This window comes from Schistocerca piceifrons, chromosome 1 (assembly GCF_021461385.2).
Source record: "Schistocerca piceifrons isolate TAMUIC-IGC-003096 chromosome 1, iqSchPice1.1, whole genome shotgun sequence".
Taxonomy (NCBI): Eukaryota; Metazoa; Arthropoda; class Insecta; order Orthoptera; family Acrididae; genus Schistocerca; species Schistocerca piceifrons.
The window spans coordinates 367,667,730-367,693,504 of NC_060138.1; the positions used below are offsets into that span (position 1 = coordinate 367,667,730).

Consider the following 25,775-nt stretch of genomic DNA (forward strand, 5'->3'; position numbering starts at 1 on the left):
CAGTCAACGATCGGTTCAGTTGGATCAGAGGACCCAATCCATTCCATGTAAACACAGACCACACCATTATAAAAATGGTTCAAATGGCTCTAATCACTATGGGAAAGCACTATGGGAGTTAACATCTGAGGTCATCAGTCTCCTAGACTTAGAACTACTTATACCTAACTAACCTAAGGACATCACACACATCCATGCCCGAGGCAGGATTCGAACCTGCGACCGTAGTAGCAGCGCGGTTCGGGACTGAAGCGCCTAGAACCGCTCGGCCACAGCGGCCGGCTATACCATTATAGAGCCACAATCACTTGCACAGTGCTTTGTGACAACTTTGGTCCATGACTTCGTGGGATCTGCGCCACACTCGAATCCCATCATCAGCTCTTACCAACTGAAATCGGGACCCATCTGACGAGACCGCGATTTCCTATTCTTCTGGGGTCCAACCCATATGGTCACGAGTCCAGGAGAGGCGCTGCAGGCGACGTCGTCCTGTCAGCAAAGGCAACAGTTGCGTCAGTCGTCTGCTGCCATGGGCAATAACTCCCAATTTTGCCGCACTGCCCTAACTGATACGTTCCCCGTACGTCCCACATTGATTTTTGCAGTTATTTCACGCAATGCCACTCGTCTGTTAGCACTGAAAACTCTACGCAAACACCCCTGCTCTCTGTCGATAAATGAAGGCCGTCGGCCACCGCATTGTCCGTGGTGAGAGGTCATGCCTGAAATTTGGTGTTCTCGGCACGTTCTTGACATTGTGGACCTCGTAATATTGAATTTTCTAACGATTTACGAAATGGAATGTCTCATGTGTCTAGCTACATCTACCACTCCGCGTTCAGAGTCTATTAATTCCCGTGGTGCGGCCATAACCACGTCAGAAGCTGTATCATATGAACCACGTGAGTACAAATGACAGTTCCGCGAAAGCACTGCTCTTTTATACCTTGTGTACGTGATACTACCTCCATTTGTACGAGGGTTGGGACTTTTAATAGTGGCAACTATTTATTTACAGCTCGTACAGTATAGATACGATACGTGTTCCAGAGTTTCACTGATCTTCAAAGCAGTCACCAGCATTGTGTATAATCCGTTGCCAGCGATGTGGAAGTCGTAGGATACTCTTAGCAGTGCCAGTTGTGTTGACAGTTCGAGCAGCGCGGTCTATTTCCTGGCGAATTTGTAGCAGTTCTGAAGCGAATGCCATGAAGTGTTACCTTCAGTTTATAAATCGAGTTGAACTCACGAAGGCTTAAGTCAGGGGAGTGCAGTAGGTGGTATAGCACTTAGCAGCCCCATCAGTAAAACAAATCAGTAACAGCTTGCACTGTACGTCCTTGAGCACTGGCCTGCAAAATGGTGGTCAGGTCCTGCAGAAAGTGTCATCACTTCTGTCTCTATGCCGTTCTGTTTTGGAACACAACTTACGACTATCTTAAAGACAGAAGTAATGACACTTTCTGCAGGACCTGACCCTCATTATGCAGGACAATGCTCAAGCACGTACAGTGCAAGCTGTTACTGATTTGTTTGACTGATGGGGCTGCTAAGTGTTATACCACCTGCTACACTCCCCTGACTTAATCCCTCGTGAGTTCAACTCGATTTCTAAACTGAAGGAAACACTTCACGGCATTCGCTTCAGAACTGCTACAAATTCGTTGGGCAACGGACTGCTCCGCTCGAAGTGTCAACACAACTGGCACTGCTAAGAGTATCCTACGACTTCCACATCGGTGGTAACGGGTTATACACAATGCTGGTGAATACTTTGAAGGTCAGTAAGACTTTGAAACACTTATCTATTTTGTACGAGCTGTAAATAAATAGTTGCCACCATTAAAAGTCCCAACCATCGTACATGCGGGTATCGCTATCCCGTGACATCTGTTACATGGTGACAATTGTTGAAGGGTTTGCATTAGAACGTTCAAACTGCATAGTGGTCCGCGGGACATGATGGAAATTAACATGAACATGGTTTGGTTTGACCCACTTTCATATGAATGGGTTCGTGAATAATCGATATTGGCGCATTTGGGGACTGAGAATCCGCATTTCGAGATCGAGAAGTCCATTCAACCTTGAAGGGTGATTGTGTGATGTGCAATGTCCAGTCACGGGATAATGGGTACGATATTCCTTGATGACACACTGACTGGAGATGATTTCGTACCCATTATCCAAAATCATCCTGATTTCGACAGGATGTAGCTCATGCAAGACAGAGCTTGACCCCATCGAAGCAAGAGAGTGTTTGACGTCCTGGAGGAACACTCTGGGGTCCGCATTCTGACTGGGGTATCAAGAGGCCACTGGCATGGGTCTCGATTAGCCGCCATATTCTCCGGATCTGAAGACATGCGACTTCTTTTTGTAGGGCTATATTAAAGACAAGGTATCCAGCAATAACCTCAAAACTATTTCTGAGCCGAAAACAGCCATTCACGAAGCCGTAGACAGCATCGATATTCCGACACTTCAGCGGGTCATGCAGAATTTCGCTACTCGTCTGCGCCACACCATCGCCAATGATGGCAGACATATCGAATATGTCATAACCTAAATCCGAATATCTGCAGTGACGATTACATGTTGAATAAAGTGTGTCTACGCGTAGTTTGTAACTAATTTACGGTTTTTTTTTTCGTGTAGTTCAATAATTGTCACCCCGTACCTCAGCGTATTCCTCGACCGTTCCACTCTCAAATAGCACGTGGGAAAAATGACCACTTAAAGCTATGGTACAAGCTCTGATCACTCTTACTTTAGGACGGTGGTCATGTCTCTCTATGTAGGTTGAAGTCAATAAAATAATTTGCTATTCTGAGGAGAGAGTTGATGATTGAAATTTCGTGAAGAGATACTGCCAAAAAAAAAAAAAAAAAAAAAAAAGCTTTTGTTTTATCTATCGGCACCCCAACTAGTTAATCATATCCGTGACATTATATCCCCTGCCTCGCGATAGTACAAAAAGAATTGTCCGTCCTTGAACTTTTTAGATATCGTTGTAATTTCAGTTGTTTGAAATCTTAATTACTAGGTATTTAGATGAAGCCATAACTTTAAAATTTGAATTATTTATTGTATAAACATAATTTAACGGAATTTTGAAGTACCCATGTGGAGGACCTTACACATCTATGACTTTACTAGACAGTAAAAGACAGCATCATCTGCAAACAATTGAGGGGAGCTGCTCAGATGTCTCCTAATTCGTTTATACAGAACATGAACAGCAGATGGCCTATGACAGTTCTTTGGGGAACGCCAGATATAGTTTCTGTTTTACTCGATAACTTTCCGTCAGTTACTACGAACTGTGACCTTTCCGGCAGAAAACGACGAATCTAATCGCACAACTGAGGCTATACTCCAGGGGCACCCAGTGTGATTAGAAGCCATCTGTGAGGATCGTTGGCAAGAGGGTTCTGGATATTAGAAACATGGAATTAATCTGCAGTCCTTTGTCGATAGCACTTTAAATTTAGTTTTTCAGCGCAGTCATCCCTTTGCGGTTCAGTTGTAGAGTGGAAATCAATAAAGAGCTAAGTGCCATAAGACTGATTCCGAGTTATTCAGTTTTTTTTTTCTTTTGCCAAAAATATTTTAATGAAAAAATCTCAACAATATTTTTTTATTTATTGTCTGCAGTAGAAGTCCTACAACTCTGCAAAATATTTTTTTGAGTTCTGTTCTTTTTTTCAGTGAAAGTAAATATTCTATTCCGACGACAAAAGCAGAACATGCTAACTACCACATGCATTGGCCAATGAAAGAAATTTTAATTATTTAGTAATAATCGCTTTACATTTTACAGATATACTACCCTGTGATTAAACTGTTTTTAATCCTTCTTTTAATTTTATGTAGCGCAAAGCATTGGTAATTGATTAACTGTTCGAAAAATGTTGTATTAGCTATTTTTAAAAACGGCAGCATCTGATACAGATCATTTTCTTTTCAGCTGACAAGTAGTTATAACATTGTTGTGATGGTAAAACGAAGCTGCTTATTATGTCAGTGGTAACTGCTTTCTTGAAAATATTGTAGGTGCTCCACTCTTCAAGTTCGTTAAACATTGTCCTCTTCTTGACAACATCAGGTGCAATTTTTATCACTTGAATCCAACTACGTTTGGAAATACTTATTTTCATTGTGTTAATATGTGTACCGGCTGCTTTTTTGAAAGAAAAAATGTCCTCAGGCTGCACAATAGTAACCACAAATGGTCTGTTAGGTACCGCATTCTCCGTAAGTTTTACAAGGTCCTTACGTACTTGACACTTTGACATTCTTCCAGCCTCTTACGTTTCTCAATCTGGGCAAAATTTCTGTCGCACGCTGCAAATAATTGCAATGCTTTGTGCACTTTGTCCGCTTTAGCCTCACCAGTGGGCCAGCATATACCGCTCATGGTATCCTTCGGGCCTTAAATGCGCTACTAGAACTGATCGTCGCGCTTAGTCCGCTTTTGGGGTTGTTGGCAAAGGCACTTAGCTGGGTTTTTCGTGTCAGTTTTTTTGTTGCTTACCGTTGCTTATTTCCACTCTACAGTTACTCCCTGTGTGAGGCAGTATGCGGAGCTTGAAAACTTATCATGTTAATGAGAAAAACATTCTAAGATATAAAAACTAACACTCGTTTCTAAACTTGTCGGCATTAGTCTTTCTTTGTAGCACCACAAAGACTCGCCTGAAAGTTGAATTCCATTCAAATCATTAATGACAAGTGCCTCAATACCTGGCCGCCAGTAAGCATTGTGAAAACTTCCCACGCCAGGGAAGTAGCCCTGGATACAAAGGAGGGATGTAACGGAACTGCATGTATCGGAACTGAAGTCTCAGTCAAATCGACGATAATGCTGCGCAGTGTAAAAACTGTGAGAAAAGTCATAAAAAATTCATATAACTACATCTTTAGAAGGATATTAAAAATCCTTACACTTGTGAATATGAAGGGTGCAGGAAATAAAACATGAAAGAATTGTCACTTTTTGTCATTTTGAGGCGCTACAATAAACTGAGAAATAGGTAAGTTTGAAAGATTCATTGATGACAAATCGAAAACGGGATATGCTGTATCCAACATAGAAGAAATAGACAAGTTAATTTGTGAAATGATGGTTTTTGGAGTCCTCCCGTTTAATCGCGAGTCTCAACGCTCAATGTAATTTTTCTGCTATGTTGTAAGTTAGGAGAATACCGCGTCTTTTTATTTCCAATAGTCCTTGTAATCGATTACAACGTAATTGACATTAGTACTAATTTTTCCTTGTAATCGATTACAACGTAATTGACATTAGTACTAATTTTTTAATCTGAATAAATGAACTGACAATTTTGCATAGTGTTGTCGTTAATTTGAAACGGTAATTACACAGATACCACCGCCCGCTCCGACTTGACGAAACAACTGCACCTCCTCCAATTGAGATTTCGCTTCCGATACATGCAGCTGCGTTACATCCCTACTTTGTATCCGGGACTACTTGCCTCACATAGGAAGTTTTCTCAATTCTCCCTGGCGGCCAGCTATTGAGGCTCTCGAGACGCTTGTCATTAATGATTTGACAGGAATTCAACTTTCAGGCTAGCCACTGTGGCGCTACAAGCAAAAATTGATACCTAGTAATTTTGAAACAGGTGTTTGTTTTTTTTATCTTAGAAGGTTTTTCTCACTAAAAGCAGATAAATACACAAACAAATATTTTCCTTCCAAACAGTCAATGCAACAACAATCGGTCTTCATGTTTTCAATATCAGTTCCGTTCTTGTCAGCAACCCCATTTTTAGAGAGAATCTTGGGTTGTTGGGGTTGGGTTGTTTGGGGGAGGAGACCAAACAGCGAGGTCATCGGTCTCATCGGATTAGGGAAGGATGGGGAAGGAAGTCGGCCGTGCCCTTTCAAAGGAACCATCCTGGCATTTGCCTGGAGCGATTTAGGGAAATCACGGAAAACCTAAATCAGGATGGCCGGACGCGGGATTGAACCGTCGTCCTCCCGAATGCGAGTCCAGTGTGCTAACCACCGCGCCACCTCGCTCGGTCAGAGAATCTTGCAATAATAGTGTGTTTCACAATAATGATCAGTGGGGAAAGCATGCGTCTCTCACATCCAAACCTGTCTGCACTGGCTTTCGTGAGCAGAAATGGGTGAAGCATGCTGTCAGTTACGTGAAATAAACTACTGCTACGCTACTGTAACCACACTCACTCGACAAGTCGAATACCCTAACCGAGGAATTTTGACGGAAGCTAAATTTTTACTGGCTGTCGATTTGCGTAAATTTTTGTACTGCTACACTTTCGGATCCGCGGTATTTCACTGATCAGCAGTTAGTCTCTATTGTCTCGCCTGCTGCCGTCAGCAAAAATTTCGAGTCAGCGTTCCGTGGTGTCAGCACGGCAGAAAGGAACTTGTTTCGCTCATGCGCTCGGTTTCATGCACTTCTCTAATCCTGTCGCTTGTCTTCATTTCATACCTCATCATTCACCGTCCGACCTATATATATTGGCCTTACCTTCAACATTCCTTTAACTACAGTTTTAGTAATAACTCGAATCATAATATGTGCACAACCAATCCCTCTCTTCGTTTCATTATGATCTTTATTAGATTACTTCTCGCTAACTTGTTGCAAGACGCCTTCATTTCTTACTCGACACATTCATACAATCAAGTTTTCAAAGATTTTATTTCTGTCTTCCCCATTGTCCCCGGTTCTCATCCATACACATCGGTTATACAAAGATAGCTTTGCATCATACCTTCTTTCTGATCTCAAGATTCATGTTTTCGAATGTTGGCATCTGGTTCTTATCATAGTAAGCACTTTCGTCTTGGTGCAGTTCTTGCTGTTAAGTCTTTCTTGCACCTCCCTCTATTATCTATTCTGCTCCCTAGATAGCGAAATTAGAGCACCTCCTAAAGATGTTTTCTTGTGGACATCACAGTCAGTCAGCTGGCACTCGCTCCATTTCATTGGACACCCGACTCGGATGCCGTTCACTTTATTGCCAGCAAATTGCGTCGTCTTGATTTTCTGTTCGAGACAAGCCACTGTTACATGTCCTTTACACCCTTCATTGCCTTCCCAACTTACAATTTAAATGCCAGTGGTGACAAAGAACAACCCTACCTCATGCCTTTCTTTATTTTGGTCTCTTGTACCTTTCTAGCAGTCCTTCGCTTAAAAGGAGTGGATTACACTCTCCTCCCCCCCCCCCCCCCCTCCCTCGTAATTCACACCACATTGCCTAAGTAAACGTCGTATTCCATTCCACTTGCCAAAAGCCTTAGAATTTAGAAATACAATGCATGTTTCCTTGTTTTTTCGCAAAACTTCCCCCTACTATTAACTGTAGCGCTAAAATTCCATGTCAGTGCCCCTGCTTCTGCTTCTGCTGGAACCAAACTGATAGTCACCAAATCTACTTTCAATTTTCCCTTCCATTCTTTGATAAAGTTCTCTTGTAACTAATTTTGTTGTATGTGATATTAGACTGTGTGGCAACTTTCTCAGTTCCGGATCTTGCTTTCATTGGAGGCGTAATACTCAAAATCCTCTCGAACTTCTCCAGTTACATAAGTTTCATTCACGAGGTGGTATGGTTATTGCTCTGCTCCTTATCCTTGAACCAGTAAGACTTTCAGTGACATTACATCCGTTCTTCCGTGTTCGTGTACGGCTTTTAAGTTCCGAACGAAGAGAAGTGCATAATTTTAAACAGCAATAACAGAGAGCAACGGTTCACAAACTACCAGTGTATTTTTTCCTGCAAGATGAGAGATCCTGACGCTGTCTTTGTTACATGATTAGTAAGGCATGAATACAAAATTGATTAGACTATGTTCTCATTCAGTTACACAGTGGCTATAACTGACGGTCAAGAAGACGTCTTTCTCCAGTTCGAGGAGTTAATAAGAACGCTTTTACTACTTTTGGACAGGTACCAAGCATTATCAGAGCCATCTTTTTCTTTGATTCCACGTCTTACCTATGGCTTTACTCGACAAGAGTTTGCGCCGAGCTCTTCATAGCAGACACCCATTAATGTTGGGCTTTTGGGACGTTGAGGTATGAGAGATTCCCAAACGAGTCTTACATTTCACGTGGCGGTGCTTTTCGTAAGTTACTTAGAAAGGAAAAGTTAGGTACATCTTCAGGCAGGTAAGCCATGAGACACCATTTCGCCAAATATTTTATGACAGCAAGATAAGGTTTACCGTTCCGTTGACGATCGACGATGAAGTCATTAAAAGCGGTGCATATGTTGGGGTTAGAGAAGTTTAGGGAGGGAATCGTTCGAGTGCTTTCCAAAAGTACTGTCCAGGCTTTTACCATAAGTGAGTTAGGAAAGCAACAGGAAATCTAAATCAGGATGGCTGGACGTGTTTTGAACTTCTGTCTACCGAATGGAAGTTCAGTGCCCTACCACTGCATCGCCTCATTTGGTAAGTGTCTTACGGCTTACGAGTCAGAGAATTCCTGGCGCTGGGAACACTTTTATGTACTCTGATGTTGGAGCGACTAAATCAGGGCATCTTTCGGAGGTACTATCTTGGATGCAAGTCAGTGAGTTTTTTTTGTGCCACAGATCACTTGAACGGTTCTTTTATCGAAATGATATGGTACGAGTCAGTTCACAGGATATGTGTACATGATTAGTGTTAACATTAACGAACACACTATTATTATTTTTAGTCCTTTTCACGTAACTATACTTCATTTTTTAAATTATTTACTCGCTACCAGTTTTTAAGTAGAAGTTCCTCAATGAAATAGAAAGAGTTGTCCTGGAGAAATGATTTTAAATCAGATTTAAAGTTTGCTTCGCTGCCTGTCAGACATTTTATGTTATTGGGCAAGTGATCAAATATCTTTGTTGCTACATAATGAACTACTTTCTGAGCTACTGGCAACTTTAACAATGGATAATAAATGTTATTTTCCCTCTAGTGTTGTGTGTATGGACATCACTCTTTTCAAACTGTGCTGGATTATTTAAGACGAATTTCACCAGCGAATATATGTATTGTGATGGCGCGGTTAGAATGCCTAGCACCTTGAAGAGGTTCGCGGGTGAACGCCACATATTATTCTTACAGCTCGGTTTTGCGAAATCAATACTTTCTTTCTGAGTGACGAGTAACACCAGAAAACAATTCCTTAAAACATTATTGATTGGAAACATGCAAGACATGTCAGGTTGTTGATACATCTACACTCCTGGAAATGGAAAAAAGAACACATTGATACCGGTGTGTCAGACCCACCATACTTGCTCCGGACACTGCGAGAGGGCTGTACAAGCAATGATCACACGCACGGCACAGCGGACACACCAGGAACCGCGGTGTTGGCCGTCGAATGGCGCTAGTTGCGCAGCATTTGTGCACCGCCGCCGTCAGTGTCAGCCTGATTGCCGTGGCATACGGAGCTCCATCGCAGTCTTTAACACTGGTAGCATGCCGCGACAGCGTGGACGTGAACCGTATGTGCAGTTGACGGACTTAGAGCGAGGGCGTATAGTGGGCATGGGGGAGGCCGGGTGGACGTACCGCCGAATTGCTCAACACGTGGGGCGTGAGGTCTCCACAGTACATCGATGTTGTCGCCAGTGGTCGGCGGAAGGTGCACGTGCCCGTCGACCTGGGACCGGACCGCAGCGACGCACGGATGCACGCCAAGACCGTAGGATCCTACGCAGTGCCGTAGGGGACCGCACCGCCACTTCCCAGCAAATTAGGGACACTGTTGCTCCTGGGATATCGGCGAGGACCATTCGCAACCGTCTCCATGAAGCTGGGCTACGGTCCCGCACACCGTTAGGCCATCTTCCGCTCACGCCCCAACATCGTGCAGCCCGACTCCAGTGGTGTCGCGACAGGCGTGAATGGAGGGACGAATGGAGACGTGTCGTCTTCAGCGATGAGAGTCGCTTCTGCCTTGGTGCTAATGATGGTCGTATGCGTGTTTGGCGCCGTGCAGGTGAGCGCCACAATCAGGACTGCATACGACCGAGGCACGCAGGACCAACACCCGGCATCATGGTGTGGGGAGCGATCTCCTACACTGGCCGTACACCACTGGTGATCGTCGAGGGGACACTGAATAGTGCACGGTACATCCAAACCGTCATCGAACCCATCGTCCTACCATTCCTAGACCGGCAAGGGAACTTGCTGTTCCAACAGGACAATGCACGTCCGCATGTATCTCGCGCCACCCAACGTGCTCTAGAAGGTGTAAGTCAACTACCCTGGCCAGCAAGATCTCCGGATCTGTCCCCCATTGAGCATGTTTGGGACTGGATGAAGCGTCGTCTCACGCGGTCTGCACGTCCAGCACGAACGCTGGTCCAACTGAGGCGCCAGCTGGAAATGGCATCGCAAGCCGTTCCACAGGACTACATCCAGCATCTCTACGATCGTCTCCATGGGAGAATAGCAGCCTGCATTGCTGCGAAAGGTGGATATACACTGTACTAGTGCCGACATTGTGCACGCTCTGTTGCCTGTGTCTATGTGCCTGTGGTTCTGTCAGTGTGATCATGTGATGTATGTGACCCCAGGAATGTGTCAATAAAGTTTCCCCTTCCTGGGACAATGAATTCACGGTGTTCTTATTTCAATTTCCAGGAGTGTATTTCCACGATTAGCAATTGTATGAAGAGAAAAAGTAGCTGAACTTAGCTGTTTGAGAAGCTCAGTAACATGATTCATTCAGTTCAAGTTTTTATCAGCATGAGCACTCCAAAATCTGGAGCATTCTACCCCACTTACTGACTCCTGCTCATGTGCTACATCAATTGCTGGTATGACCATTTGTTGTACAGACCTGAATATAGTACGTTTTTTTCAAAATTTAGTGAGAGTCTATTTTCAGAGAGCCACTTAATAATTCTTTGAAAAATATCATTTGTCAACTCTTCTGTTGCTATTTGTCTAATGGCATTTATTACAAAGCTTCATTTACTAGTTTAGTAAGACAAACACATACCATCAAAGACTATTTTAAACTTCAAATAGATAAATAAAATAAATAAGTAAAAACAAGGGTGTGGGTCTCAACTTACGAGGTGTTGATGACGGAGCTTTGATAACAGATTGCAGCTAAGTACTGTAGTTAATGGAATGGAAGCCAGGGTAGTCCTGGATTTATAACGTGGGCTACGAATTATTTCGCACTGTGCTTGCTGAAAGCAAAACGATGTGCGAATGTCAATACTAAACTCTTGGAAACCACACTGCAAGACTGTAAACACATGTTAAAAATGGATGTCTTCTTTTGCTACTGCCTTTGTCCCACAGTTTTCGCAGGGTCGGCAGGTTTACAATCGGATGTGGCATGGTTAATTTAAAGGAGTGGCCAGATGCCCTTCATGCCGGCACCCCATACCCGCCCTCCCCCCAGCTGTCTGCATCAGGTGTAAATCATTAAAGAGTGTGAACGTGTCACAGATGTCTGCGAGTTGTGTAACTGAGGCAGGACGTGGGGACCAGCCCAGTATTCACCTAGTGGGATGTGGAAAACCGCCTAAAAAACCACATACACGCTGGGCGGCACACCGGCCCTTCGTCGTTAATCCGCTGGGCAGATTCGAGCCGGGGCTGGTGCACCTACCCGAGTCCAGGAAGCAGCACATTAGCGGTCTCAGCTAACCTGGTGGGTATTAAATTAAAAATGGATGTATTTTATTGAATTCAGATTCCTTTTCAGATATCTGTCTATTAATTTGTCATTTACAAGTCTAGCACTTTCTTTTGTGCTGGAGTTCTTACAGTTGCGAAAATAGTAACAAGTAACCTACGTCACATGAGAATGTTTCAGCCACTTCACATAGAGATTTAGATAGACAGATAGATATACTTTTACTGTCATAGATACACAGAGAAGAGATCATCAAGGATATAGAACATTCCAGTATATAGGGTATATATTGAAGTAAACGTCTCCTCCTTAGTCACGCTTTTACCACATTAGTGGTTATCCACTCTCCTCATCCCGTCACATATATGAGTTGATTCATATAACGTTTTCGATAAGCGGTGCTCCGCAGCTGTCAGAGATATAAAGAAAATCGCATCGATAACTCCCTAGCCCGGATAGACGAGTGCGTTGAAACGGCCGCTTCAGAGACATGGGGGGACACACAAGCCCGGACCGAATCCGCGCAGCTGATGAACGACGGGGACTGGTGAGTCGGCCAGTTTGGATGTGGCTTTTAGGCGGTTTCTCACATCCCACTATGTAAATACCGAACTGGTTCCTGCGTTCCGCCTCAGATACACACTTCGCAAACAGAAAACGATTTCACGCTTGCACAGAAGATTTACTCAAGATGCAGACAGCAGGGATACAGGGATTACGTCCTGGGGAAAGTGGTAGTGTCAGCGAGGGCGTCAGACCACTACCAGTAGCATTTGCCACAGCCCAATAACAACGCTGACCCAGCAGAGAAATGGAAAAAGGAGAAATGCTGAAAATACCGACAGAATGTAAGATGAATTCATTTTTCGCTACCAGTTTTGATTATAAACCATCATTTTCAACCGTAGAAACTACCAGCACAGCGTCCCTACGCATAACAATCATTATGTCGACAACGACTAGGCTCTGCTCAATTAGTTACTACTATAACGTCAAATCTGGTTAGAAATATTTAACCTCAAAAATAACATTTATAATCAAACAAAAGTTAAGACAGCCATGTATCTCAAATTTTCGATTTATTATTGATAACATTTTTAAACAATATTATTGAACAGCACAGTACATAGTTCTAGTTAAATACGATCCAGAGAGCAGGCGGCAGGCAGCGTGTCCATTAGAAATTATCATCTGCTGAAGAAAGCACACATACAGGTATTGGACAGAAGCACGGAAGCTGTCCCCAATATGTTGCAAGTGTCAGCCGTGGTCAGAACTGTGTTCCGACCAGTCGTGAGAGCATTATGTCGGAGCTAAGTGATTTCGAACGTGTGCAAATTTTGGCTCTCGTATGGTGGGCACTTCCGTAACCAAGATGGCTAAAATGCTTCGTGTTTCAAGAGGCGCCTTATCGAAGATTTATACCGCATGCAGGGAAAGCGAAGAAACATCACCCGCTATGTCACAACGCTTACGAAAGTGTGTGTTGATTGATCATGACATGCAGTCATTGAAGAGGATTGTGACTAAAAGTAAGAGGGCGACATAAGCAGAAGTCAGTGCAGAGCTGAATGTCGCATTCGCGAATTCTGTCATCATCAAAACAACATGAGGGGAGCTCAAATGGCTCTAAGCACTATGGGACTTAACATCTGAGGTCATCAGTCACCTAGACTTAGAACTACTTAAACCTAACTAACCTAAGGACATCACACACATCCATCCCCGAGGCAGCATTCGAACCTGCGACCGTAGCAGCAGCGCTGGTCCGGACTGAAGCGCCTAGAACCGCTCGGCCACAACGGCCGGCATGAGGGGAGCTCCAGAAACAGGAAATTACAGGGTGAGCTGGAATTCCAAAGCCACTCATCAGTGATGCAAATGCCGGTAACAGGAAAACACGGTGCCGAAGCCATAAGACCTGGGCTACGGGTCAGTGGAAGAATGTCATTTGGTCGGCTGGGTCTCCTTTTACACTTGTTCGCAACTTCTGGCTGACTTTACGTCCCAAGAATGAAACACAGCGTGGATTCGGTGACGATTTCAGCAGCGATATCGTGGTGTTCCGTGGACCCGATGAGGTACTCTGCAAGGTTCCATTACTGCAAATTTTTACTGATCAGGGTCATCCCATGGCACAATGTTTGTTCCCCAATGGTGATGTTGTGTTCTAGGACGACAGGGCCGCTGTTCACACAGCTCGAGTCGTCCAGGGCTGGTTTTGTGAGCATGACGATGAATTATAGCTTCTCCCTTGGCCTGAATTTTGCACCATTTTGCATTTTATAAGATTCCCTTGAAAACCATACAGAACTTTTATTTATCCATTCCGAGATAAATGGAAGTTGTTTTGAATTTCAACGTTGTTTTCCACCTCGTAACATGCTTCATAATATTTAGCTTTGTTGGTGCTTCCATATTTTTTGTCCACCCCTGTAAGTCGTTCAATGTTCAAAGCAATATTTATCAGTTTCTGTGATATCCAGGATATGATTTTGGATAAATGTGGCTCAGTAAAGAAGTAACCCAAAATATTACAAAGAAATTCTGGGAAAGACTACATGAAGTGTCAGAAACGCCGTCAGTTGCAGACGAATTTTGCCTCAGGACAAACGGCGCCCACAATACTTTATCTTTAAGTAACCATTGTCTAACAAAAACACGATCCTTGAACGTCCACCTCATTCTTCTGGTCTGAACTCGTGTTGCTTTTTTCTGCTTCCTGGAATCTACTCTCCTTTAAAATAGATTCCCTTTGCGATAGTGTAACAGGTAAATGCAAATACTTCTGCGCTGTAATTTCATGATAAATTTAAACTCGTTTGGACGAACCCGGAACAGACAAAGTTCCGGGTTCGGGTACAGATCCAGCACACAGGTTTACTCTGCCACGAATTTGTATAGCAGCGGACACTGCGCTGCAGAATGAGAGACTTATTCTGGTGACTGCAGGACATCTGCTTAGCTTCACGGATATTGCCACTCGGAAATGTTTCTCGTAGTGGAAGAAACGATTGTAGACAGGCGTATATAAAGACCCAAATGGATTCCACTTTGAAAGAGGCCACTACCAATCACTGAAATCGTGATTTGTGCTATCTCGGAATTATAAAGATAAAAGTGACACAGCTTCGAAAAATAAATAAATAAAAACGTTCCATTGCAGCCATTGCAGGTGTTCCGATGTTCACGTTCTTTGCGTGCTAGGGAGTTTACGCTGTTCATCCTAACAGACGCCAGGGAAGAAATAATAATAATAAAAAAAAAGAGAGTGGACAAGTTACATATATTCTGGATCGGCACAGTCCTCCCAAGATGCAGCTTTTGTTTCATTCTTCTTGGGTATCTGTGAGCTACAGTTTCCTGGTAACAGTGTTCAGCTGATATTGCCGACCGTGGAGGATTACAACGAGACAGACTTTAAATTGTTTGATAGCGGGTGACTGAATATATCTCTGTCGTGTGTTCTGATTTGCCAGGCTACTTCTAGTGCTGATAACAATTGTTGCCATAAAATTCAGTACAGGCGCAGTATTCGTTTGACATGACCCTCAGAGGCACACTGATAATCTAAACAAATAAGTGCACTCGGACTGTGTTGCCCTGTCCTGTTGACTGCAGTTGCAACGCGCTCTGTTCAACTGCACTAAGAACCTGCATTACACAGGTGCTGTATCGAAAGAGTGGTGAGAAAGATATTTCCTCTTGAAAGAAAAACAAAAACCAAATTATAGAAGTCATTTTTTTAGCAGTTTCATTATCGTAGCTTCAGCTACGACCCGTAAATTCCGACTTAAAGTACATTAATAGCCATTAAAATTGTACACCACGAAGATGACGTGCTACAGACGCGAAATTTAACCGACAGGAAGAAGATGCTGTGATATGCAAATGATTAGCTTTTCAGATAATTCACACAAGGTTGGCGCCGGTGGCGACACCTATAACGTGCTGACATGAGGAAAGTTTCCAACCGATTTCTCCTACACAAACAGCAGTTGACCGGCGTTGCCTGGTGAGACGTTGTTGTGATGCCTCGTGTAGGGAGGAGAAATGCGTACCATCACGTTTCCGACTTTGATAAAGGTCGGATTGTAGCCTATCGCGATTGCGGTTTATCGTATCGCGACATTGCTGCTCGCGTTGGTCGAGATCCAGTGACTGTTAGCAGAATATGGAATCGGTGGGTTCAGGAAGGTAATACGGAACGCTGTGCTGGATCCCAACGGCCTCGTATCACTAGCAGTCGAGATGACAGGCATCTGATCGACATGGCTGTAACGGATCGTGCAGCCACGTCTCGATCCCTGAGTCAACAGATGGGGACGTTTGCAGGGCAACCACCATCTGCGCGAACAGTTCGATGGCGTTTGCAGCAGCATGGACTATCAGGTCGGAGACCATGGCTGCGGTTACCCTTGACGCTGCATCACAGAGAGGAGTGCCTGCGATGGTGTACTCAACGACGAACCTGGGTGCACGACTGGCAAAACGTCATATTTTCGGATGAATCCAGGTTCTGTTTACAGCATCATGATGGTCGCCTCCGTGTTTGGCGACATCGCGGTGAACGCACATTGGAAGCGCATATTTGTCATCGCCATACTTTTACCGAGTCAAATGTCGACAAAACTGTAAACAAACAAGCCTTTCCGAAATTTATATATCAAAAGCAAGATCCGTTGCCGAGTGAGAAATTTTGATACTTAACGAAGCAAGTATTTCATTGATTTTAGTAGTTTTGTTCAGAAAATAACCGAACATTTTGAATTACGCGCAAACAGAGATATTTAGTGACATCCAGTTGGCAGCACTATTTTGCCCATTAACTTCTTTGTAACCACTTGTTTTTAGAGTGTTGATAGTTCGATTACTTTTCGCGATATCGTCATCTGAGTGCAACATGTTTTAAATGTTATTAGTGATTTTTGAAATGTGCGATTTCCTGGAGCAACGATTCATAAAATTTTGCGTGAAACTGGGGAAAACTTTTACAGAAACATTTCAACTTTTGAAGCAAGCTTATGAGACCATGCTCTGGGTCTCACGCAATGTTAAAAATGGTTTCCACGATCTGAAAGTGGTCGTCAGTCGATTGAAGATGATATTCTACAAAAAAGGTCTCGTTTTTTTACCTAATGACTGCGACGTTCAGGAGAGGTGAAACTGTCAAGGCGTTTTCCAACGGTTACGTGAAAAAAATCCGTAAAAAGAGACCAGGGCTGTGGCGAGGCGACTCATGGTCCTCGCACCACGAAAATGCTCTTGCGCATTCAACTTTGTCAATTCGTTGGCTTTGTGCCAAAAATCACTAACTGTTCTCCAATGAAACTATCCACCAGTGCATCACGAAAGGAAACACCGCTGTGAAAAGTGTGTGAATGCAGGGGAGAAGGGGGGGGGGGGGGAAGTGCTTTGAATGGGGTAAATACTTGTAGTCTGTAAAATAAATCTGAAAAAAAACTTAGGTTATTTTCTGAACAGATCTCATATGTCGTGATTGGTTTGAAGCTGTGTCACAATCGGAAAAACTCCTCCAGTTTCAAAATAATTAGCACAGCTGTGGCCTAATTAAAGTTAAGAACAGATTTTTTGAAATGCTTACAGACATAATAGAGGTCTCTATCAGACGTGAATATCGGGAGTTTTACCTTTTTGGTAGGAGACGAAGATCAAAAGCGATTATCTATCGCCACGGGGAGTGCAACGATGAGGTGGTCAGCTTTGAACCTATAACGTCCATCTAATTTAAATCATAATATAGAAGAGGAAGGCCCGCTCGGTTGGCCATGCGGTCTAACGCACGGCTTTCCGGGCGGGAAGGAGCGCCTGGCCAGTCTGTGGATGGTTTTTGGGCGGTTTTCCATCTGCCTCGGCGAATGCGGGCTGGTTCGCCTTATTCCGCTACAGTTACACTATGTTGGCGATTGCTGCGCAAACAAGTTCTCCACGTACGCGTACACCACCATTACTGCACCACGCAAAGATAGGGGTTACACTCGTCTAGTGTGAGACGTTCCCTGGCGGGTCCACCAGGGGCCGAACCGCAGAATAACCCTGGGTGCGGTGTGGGGCGGTGGAGGGGTGAAATGGACTGCGGTATTCGTCGTGGGGCTGTGGACCACTGCGGCTGCGTCCTTTCTAGGTCCCCGGTTAACATACAATATAATACAATAAAAGAGGAAGAGGTCGAAATATAGAACAAAAATTGTTGCTTGTTGTGATTACTGTAAGGTCAGTAATACTTTATTTTCAGCTGTTTTTACATATTACAAAAGAATAATCATTTCGTCGTCATAATCTATGACAACCCTGACTGTAGAAATTCGTGAAGGCACTGGCAGTGAAACGTGACATCTTAGAGGAACAGAGAACGAAGTCAGGTGGTGTAGTTTGCAGAGGGTGTACGGAGTTTCCAGGACGGCAGCCCCACGAAGCGTCGCACGAGGGCGTCGCGCAGGGTGGTAGAGGGTGAGAAGCGGCACAGCGTGTGGTAGACGCGGTAGCGCAGCGGTGCGCGCTCGTACACCGCTTGGGGGGAGACCAACGCCAGCGCAGAGTCCAGCGCATCGTTGATGCCCGCGTCCGGCACCGCCGACGGCGACTCCGCGCTGCACGCGCACGCGTCGCCCAGCGGCCGCAGGTACGCCTGACAGACAGTCGATACAATTACTAATATCTGTCTGGTTCCTATACCAACTGCAGAGACAAAGTGAAAGGAAGAGGAAAAACACTAACGAGGGAGAAAAATGTGAAGATAAAGAAGGAAAAAAGGAAGGGATAGGAAGAGGGGCAAATAAAAGTAGAGAGAGAAAAATAAAAGTAGGGGAGAGAGAGAGAAAGAGAGAGAGAAAGAGAGAGAGAGCATCGAACTACAGAGCAAGAAAATAAAGGATGAGAAAGAAATAAAATGCAAAACGAAAAGTACAGAAGAGTAAAGGAAAATGGAGAAAATGAAAAGAAAGAAATATAAAGAGAAAGAGAATAGATAGGATTAAAGAAAATAATACAAGAAAGATTAGAGTTTAACATCTCATCAACATCGACATCATTATAGACAGATCACAAGCTCAGAATGTTTCAATGCTGGGGAATGAAATCCACTGTGCCCTTTCAGGGAGCATTTTTCTTGAACGATTTAGGGAAATCATGGAAAATCTAAATGAGGATGGTTGGACACATATTAGCACTGTCATTCTTCCGAATGTGAGTCCCGTGAAAATAAGAGAGGGACAAACACTGGGGAGAAGAGAAAAATAATATGGAAGAAGGAGAAACAGTTAACAAGAGAGATAGAGAGAGAATGAAGAAGAAAAAGAAAGACAGGAAGAAAGAGTGAGAAAACAATGTGGAAACAGAGAATGAAGAAGAGGGAAACAGAGAAAACAGTTTGGAGAGATACAGAATGAAGAACAGGTAGAGAAACAAAAACAAGAAATAGAGAGAGAGGGAGAGAGAGAACAATGTGGAAAGAGACAACGAGAATGAAGAAGAAGCAGCGTGAGAGAAAAATAAGAAGAGAGAGAGAGACAGAGCAAATAAACAACAAGATAAGGAGGAGTTACAAAGCGAGTTGAAGAGAAACAAAGCATAAGAAAATAAGTTCAAGGGAAAGTATTAGTCTTTAAATGAAGAATGACAAATGCTATGACAAAGCAACTTAGTCATGTTTAATAACCGTAAACATGCTCCGTAGTAGGCTGTAATGTGATTTTTATTTAATCGTGAGATTACTTAATTTCGAGATAAATAAAAATCACATTACAGCCTGTTACGCACCGTGTTTACGTTTATTAAGCATCTGGTGGCTGTGGATCCCCACAAATATAAAATTTTAACATGTTCGTCATAATATATAGACTCCAGAAATGCTATAGGACCCTTACGTTATCAGCATTACTGTTTTGACAGTCTGTCCAGAAACAAATAAAACTAAGAGACGGCTTGGAACGTTTGCTGGCAACTGACCTGATAGCGTTTGAAGTACTCGCCGTAAAACTGGCGCTGCTCGTCCGTCATGGCCTCCTCCATCTCGGCCGCGTGCTGCTGCTGGCGGGCCAAGATGCCACTGTGTGCGAAGAAGGAGCCTGCAACACAACACGCAACACTAGTTCACTCTCATCACAACCCGCCTCTCACATGCATTAACTATACTATTGTTACCGGCTATCACAAAATTAATCGTACATATTTGTGTGAGAGGTAGAGACCGCCAGGTAATCGTTTTGTAGGTCCACCTGTTGTGCCTAGTGTCCCGATTTTCGTAGGAGTCCCGATGTTTAGGGGCGTCACAAACCGTCCCCCGAAAGCCTTATGCTGGACGCCAAATGTAACGAATTTTGGGCACTGTTAACAGTAACATAATACGTATTCACTTATAAAATGGTCTAGTACATGGAAGTTCCAAAATGAGCTTCTGAACGCGTCGATGGCGGTAATGAAGACGCGCTGTTGTGCCTGTCGCTATAGGGCAGTTATTTTCGCACAAGCGCGGTAGTCCCACGGTCGGTGTATAAAGGAGCCGCTGCAGCGTGTTTGATTTTACCTTGGCCTCACCCTCAACCGCCACCTCACCTGGACTACCCATCTCCTTGCCATCCAACACAAAGCTCACAACAGACTCCACCTGCTGAAACTCTTGTCCAGCCGGACATGGGGTCTGCATCCTTCCACCATCCTTCACCTACAAATCCTTGATCTGCCTCATCCTCTCTTATGCCAGCGTTGCTTGGATTTCCATCCCTTCAAGGTTCTATAAATCCCTCCAAATCCTCGAACGCCATGCGCTCTGCCTCGCCTTCCGCATCCGCCTCCCACGCTCATCCTCTATGACTTCATCCCCTTCCCCCACCTTCTCCTTTTCCTCGAACACATCCACACACTATGTGTTGGCTGCCGCTTTGATACCCCTCTCCCCCTGGTGTCTCCCTTCCTCTCCAACCCCAGCCCGTCACTGGACCTTTACTGTTGTGTCCCACCCTCTCTCCATCTCCACACCCTCCTCTTCCTTTCCCAATGCAACTTCCACCATCTACCCCTCATGGATGATGAGCTTCGCCCTGACATCCAGCCGTCCTACCAACCCTCCTCCTGAGGGCTCCCTCTCCTCCCCTCCCTTCTCCTGAGCGGCTTTCCCCTCCTACTGCCCCTCCCTCTCTTGTGCTCCCCTTCAGTGTCTCCTGCCTTGCCTTCCCCCTTCATCTCCTGCCCCACCTGTCTCCTGCCTCTTGGTGCACCTGATGACACACCTACTCTTTTCATCCTGCCCCCTCCCCTGCTGCCCCTTGCTTCCCCTCCTTTGCCATCCTCTCTGGCCTCTACCTTGGCAAGTCCCACCTGGCAGCTTTATTCTTCATTGTGTGTCCTCCAAGTGGGTTTAAAGTGTGTTGTTCTGGAATGTTTTTAATACTGTGGCCAACTTTTAACCTGTGTGTGTGACTTCAGTGTCTTTTTGTGTTCTACAAATCGCCAACTGTGTTTTTTAACTTTATGTTGACTTTTTTAATTGTCCCCCCATGAACATCTCCATGTCAGTGTATTTTTGCCTCCATTATCTCCCCTTACTTTGTTTTATGTCCCCCTTTTTTATTGCCTTACATGTAACATTTTATTCTTATATTAGTTGTCATGTCACTCGGCTGAAGAGCGGCGGATTGCACCGCTGACAGTCCTCCCCTGCCCATATGGGCAGGCGAATGAAATCACAATAAAGAAAAAAAAAAAGAAAAATGTTTGATTTCATTTCTGGCGAGATAGTGTAACGGCCTAGTCACCTGAAGATGGGGGCCAGGTGGACCGCCGAAATATTGTGCCCAGATGACGAGATGTTCCGGCTGGAGACCCGATATGAATACAACATATGATTAGATATGTTTGTTAGACCGTAACACAATAACACTTTAGTCATCAAAGTACACGTCGCTATACACTTTATGCTTTGTATAACCGCAGTAACGACTTGAAACATTACTGACTTGCACTTGTTCGTATTACATTTAGAAAGAATCGTTATTCAAAGGGGAACTGCCCGATTCTTCCCACTGTTTAAATAGTTCCAGCCCCGTACTGCTGGAGAAGTCTCAATTTTCTCGAATGATGGCGCTAGATGTAGATGGTGCATGCATCGTCGATACAGGTGAGCAGCTGCAACGCCATCTGTGAAACGACCTTGTCAACAAATTTGCTATCATAAATAAAACTAAATGAGGCTGCAGTCACATGTGCTAGCTGATGGCGTTACTTCAGTACTTGAGCCAAGCTTGTAATAGTATTCTGTAAAATCGCGAAAACATTAGGTCTCGTCGGGTTGTCGGGACAAGGAGGTACATAACGGTGATGGTTTCGATATATCGGGACGGATGGCAATCATAATTAGTAAATAAAAGCAAAAAGCAAGCGCCTCTGTACCATGTACAGGTAAGGCTTATGGAACTATTGCCCACCACTCTTCAATCCCAATCTCCTCATGATTTTCTTTTTATTTCAGTAGCTCCAACCTAATCCCCTGTTCTTGTTCTATTTCTTCAACTTTTTTATATACTACTTCCTCCTCCTCCAACTGCGCTATTCCTCTTCCCTCCCCCTCCCCTTTCTTTTTTTGATTTTTGCTTTTTTTTTTTTTTTTTTTTGCTCATTTATTTCGCACGTCACAAAATTGCCCCTCATGGAAAAGGCCCTTGGTACCTGTTCTCAAATTTGTTCCTCTGATCACCATCTATAGCCACGGCCGTTCCGAGGTGGTGGCGAGATATGTCCCTACGATATGGGCAGGCACAGAGAGGGCGCAAAAACGGTCCGGAAGTAAATCGAGAACGACAGACGATTTAAGAATTAGCCGGGAGACGTACGTGATTTCTGCTACCGCTCGTTTCGTTCCGCATACGGTAAGAAGCCTTTCCCTCGAGCTGTGCTTGTAAACGCACCCTGTTGTCACAATCTCCCTTCTACGCCGTCATTTTGTCCCAATAGTTCCACTGACAATTACTACCACTGCCGCTTACATGGCTTACGTGGCATCAGTGGTTCACACAGTTGCTGCCTACACAGCTAGCTGATGTACAACAACAGTCATTGCTGCTGCATCGCTACATCGGATGGACCTTATAGATTGGCGAATGGGCGCTGAAGTTAATATGCTATTCGACCGGAGGTTTCCGATTTTGACCGATCTATACCGACTAAGAGTGTGGACTGAGACGTAACTGAGGAGGCAACAAGCAAGAGTTGGAGAGAAAATGTAATTTGCAGCTATACTTTGTTCATACAATTCAACTTCTATGAACAAGCAAGGAAACATTGTACAATTGTAGTAGAAACACAATTTCCGGACAGGGATATTTTCACAACTCTTCATTATACTACTTTTTCTTTCCTTTATAATTAATTTTATATTGATTTCTAAGGAGAAAATAAAATGTGTTATTATTATTTACAGTGATAGTTTTTTGTACTTTTTTGATTAACTAGCGTCACAACCCAGCTTCGCAGAGGTAGCGAGAAGTGTCTGCGGCCAGACCCCATTGTGCCAGCTTAGCGCAGCTTGTGTGTGTGTGTGTGTGTGTGTCGGGGTATGAATAAATTCCAGAGAACAACTTTAAGCAACTGAATAGCATCACTTTCACATAACTTACGCGATGTAAGCAACGCACGGCAGGACAGTTACCTAAAATATTCCACATTGAACTGGTTGCTCCTCACAGCAATAATGGGAGCACATTGCGATGTAATACGTTTACAACCAGTGTACATACTACATGAGAATCGTTGAGCTATGTTTGTGTGAATGATTCAGTATGTGTCGGAGTTGGCAGAGGTGGCACAAACGAAAGAAAAAATAAGAAAAAAACACGCGTTATGTACATGTTTAGCTCGTATTACAGCACTCCTCTTGTGAAGCTTAGACTCATTGCCGTAATTCTTTGTCGTGGACTTTTTATGGACGATTTCACCACATCTAGGTTTGATTCAAAGGAGGCGGAAAGCTGGAAGTTGATTCATCTGCTACACTGCTGAAAGAACGTACTGTATGTAAATGAAACAAAGTTGCTGAAGTACCTTTTCGGAGAAAGTTTAATAAAAATAAAACACCACATATTTTGGATTCCCATGTTTTTCCGCTATGCAATTCTTCTCAAACGATCATAGGAAACTAGTGGTTAAAATATTTGGCTATTTCAAATTGCAAATCTCTCATCACAGCCTGATGAAGCGGTTATCTTTACATTATTGGTCATATTTATCACTTCAGCGTTGAGTAACTCACTGCCGGCTGTTCGAAGAATTTTGTAATGAATTAAGAGTGCGAATTGCTTTTGCTACTCTGATGTAAGCAGAAACTGACAGTCTGAAATTGCCATCCAGCGTCTGCGTGCTGTACTATAAGCAGTTCATTGTCCTACGATAGGACGAGCCTGTAATTCGAGCGGTTTTTGTAAAACGACGTTTATATCATTTTCTAACGTCCAGCATACTAATATCAGTAAACAATAAGATACAGATTTTTTTATTTTGTATCTTTGGAAGAGCCCTCTACATACTGAGTGATGCGAAGTAGCCAAATGTGGCCCCTTATCCAAATGTGACCGCCCTATCTAAACTCTATAGCACGTAGTGCGCTCATGCAGTATTAACACGAACTTTTTCAGAGAGGCTGTGGTGAGTCAAGTCGAATGCCTGAAACAAGAAGCTTTCTCTGTGACCGTCCTGAATCTCGTGTTTTGTTTTCAGTGCAAAGGCGAGTTTTTGGTATGTTTTCGTTACAGAATGTGTTTCACTATGAAATATAAATATCAAAGAACCAGTCTTGTAGTCACAGGAAGTCAGCTTTCTTCGCTTCATCTTAGATTTGTTGAACATATTTTACCTCAACTGTATCTTTGACAGTCAAACACCGTCTGCAGTGCAGGCCATTCTCGTAATATGGCCCCCATAATAAATGTTGGTGATTAAATTAACGGCGGAGAAGATACAAATGCCCATTACACAATAAACTGTATTTACAGGGAAACTAAGGACAAAAATTGATTTGGTGGAGCCGTGAAAAGTGTAGTGGGAAAATTTTACGTAAAGCTACAATTATTTGCACTCGTTGTTGGAAAAGTGGACATTAATACTTGGGTGTTTTCTAGCAACTAATGTTTGCAAGTTATTACGGTTTTAGCGATTTTATTACGATCTCTCAAAATTTTGCATGCTTTTAATACATGGGAGCCACATTTGGATCACCTTTCTTATAAATAAACGACAGCAACGTTAATGTCCGCCTCGATAGCTGAGTGGTCAGCGCGACGGAATGCCATGCGAAGTATCCTGGGTTCGATTCCCGGCTGTCGTAAATTTTCTCCGCTCAGGGACTGGTGTGTCCTGATTTTTCTTCGCTGTAAGTTCTCCTAGTGACTACAGACTTTCGCTGCTTCACCTTCCAAAGGCTTTTTTCTGCTGGCTCAACACCTAAATACTTAAAGTTGCATTGCACCTAGCCTTCCTTATGAAACTCTTCTTTCTTACTAGTACGACGGTATCTCTCGGCTTCGGCGATGTCATCATACTTCCTTGCAGACCTGGGCGATGGGTCGCTCCCCCGCGCTGCGATAGCATTCGTGCTTGCCGCAACTCGCTCAGCATTTCCCCCTAGCTGGCAATCTGCTGGTCACTGACACGGGTGGTTTGGCAGCTTCGACGAATTTTTAGTTCAAATGGCTCTGAGCACTATTGGACTTGACATCTGAGGTCAACAGTCCCCTAAAACGTAGAACTACTTAAACCTAACTAACCTAAGGACATCACACACGTCCGTGCCCGAGACAGGATTCGAAACTGCGACCGTAGCAGTCGCGCGGTTCCGGACTGAAGCGCTTAGAACCGCTTGGCCACAACGGCCGAATTTTTAGTGCCCGCTGGGGATACTATCCTGAAGTGTAACACTACAGGGTGGTACATTGATCGTGACCGGGCCAAATATCTCACGAAACAAGCGTCAAACGAAAAAACTACAAAGAACTAAACTTGTCTAGCTTGAAGGGGGAAACCAGATGGCGCTATGGTTGGCCCGCTACATCGCTCTGCCATAGGTCAAACGGATATCAACTGCGTTTTTTTAAATAGGAACCCCCAT

The 25,775-nt window shown here is 43.9% G+C and overlaps 1 protein-coding gene across 1 annotated transcript in view; it reads right to left on the minus strand.

Annotated features, from left to right (window-relative positions):
* Positions 1–17,881: 17,881 nt before the first annotated feature.
* LOC124722421 (D-beta-hydroxybutyrate dehydrogenase, mitochondrial-like) overlaps positions 17,882–25,775 on the minus strand; it is an 86,154-nt gene continuing 78,260 nt past the window's right edge. Inside the window, exons 6-7 of the mRNA XM_047247617.1 lie at positions 19,631–19,749; positions 17,882–18,311 (exon numbers count right to left, since the gene is read on the minus strand). Coding sequence (XP_047103573.1) covers positions 18,042–18,311; positions 19,631–19,749 — 389 coding nt within the window. The 3' untranslated portion in view covers positions 17,882–18,041. The remainder of the gene's footprint in view (positions 18,312–19,630; positions 19,750–25,775) is intronic.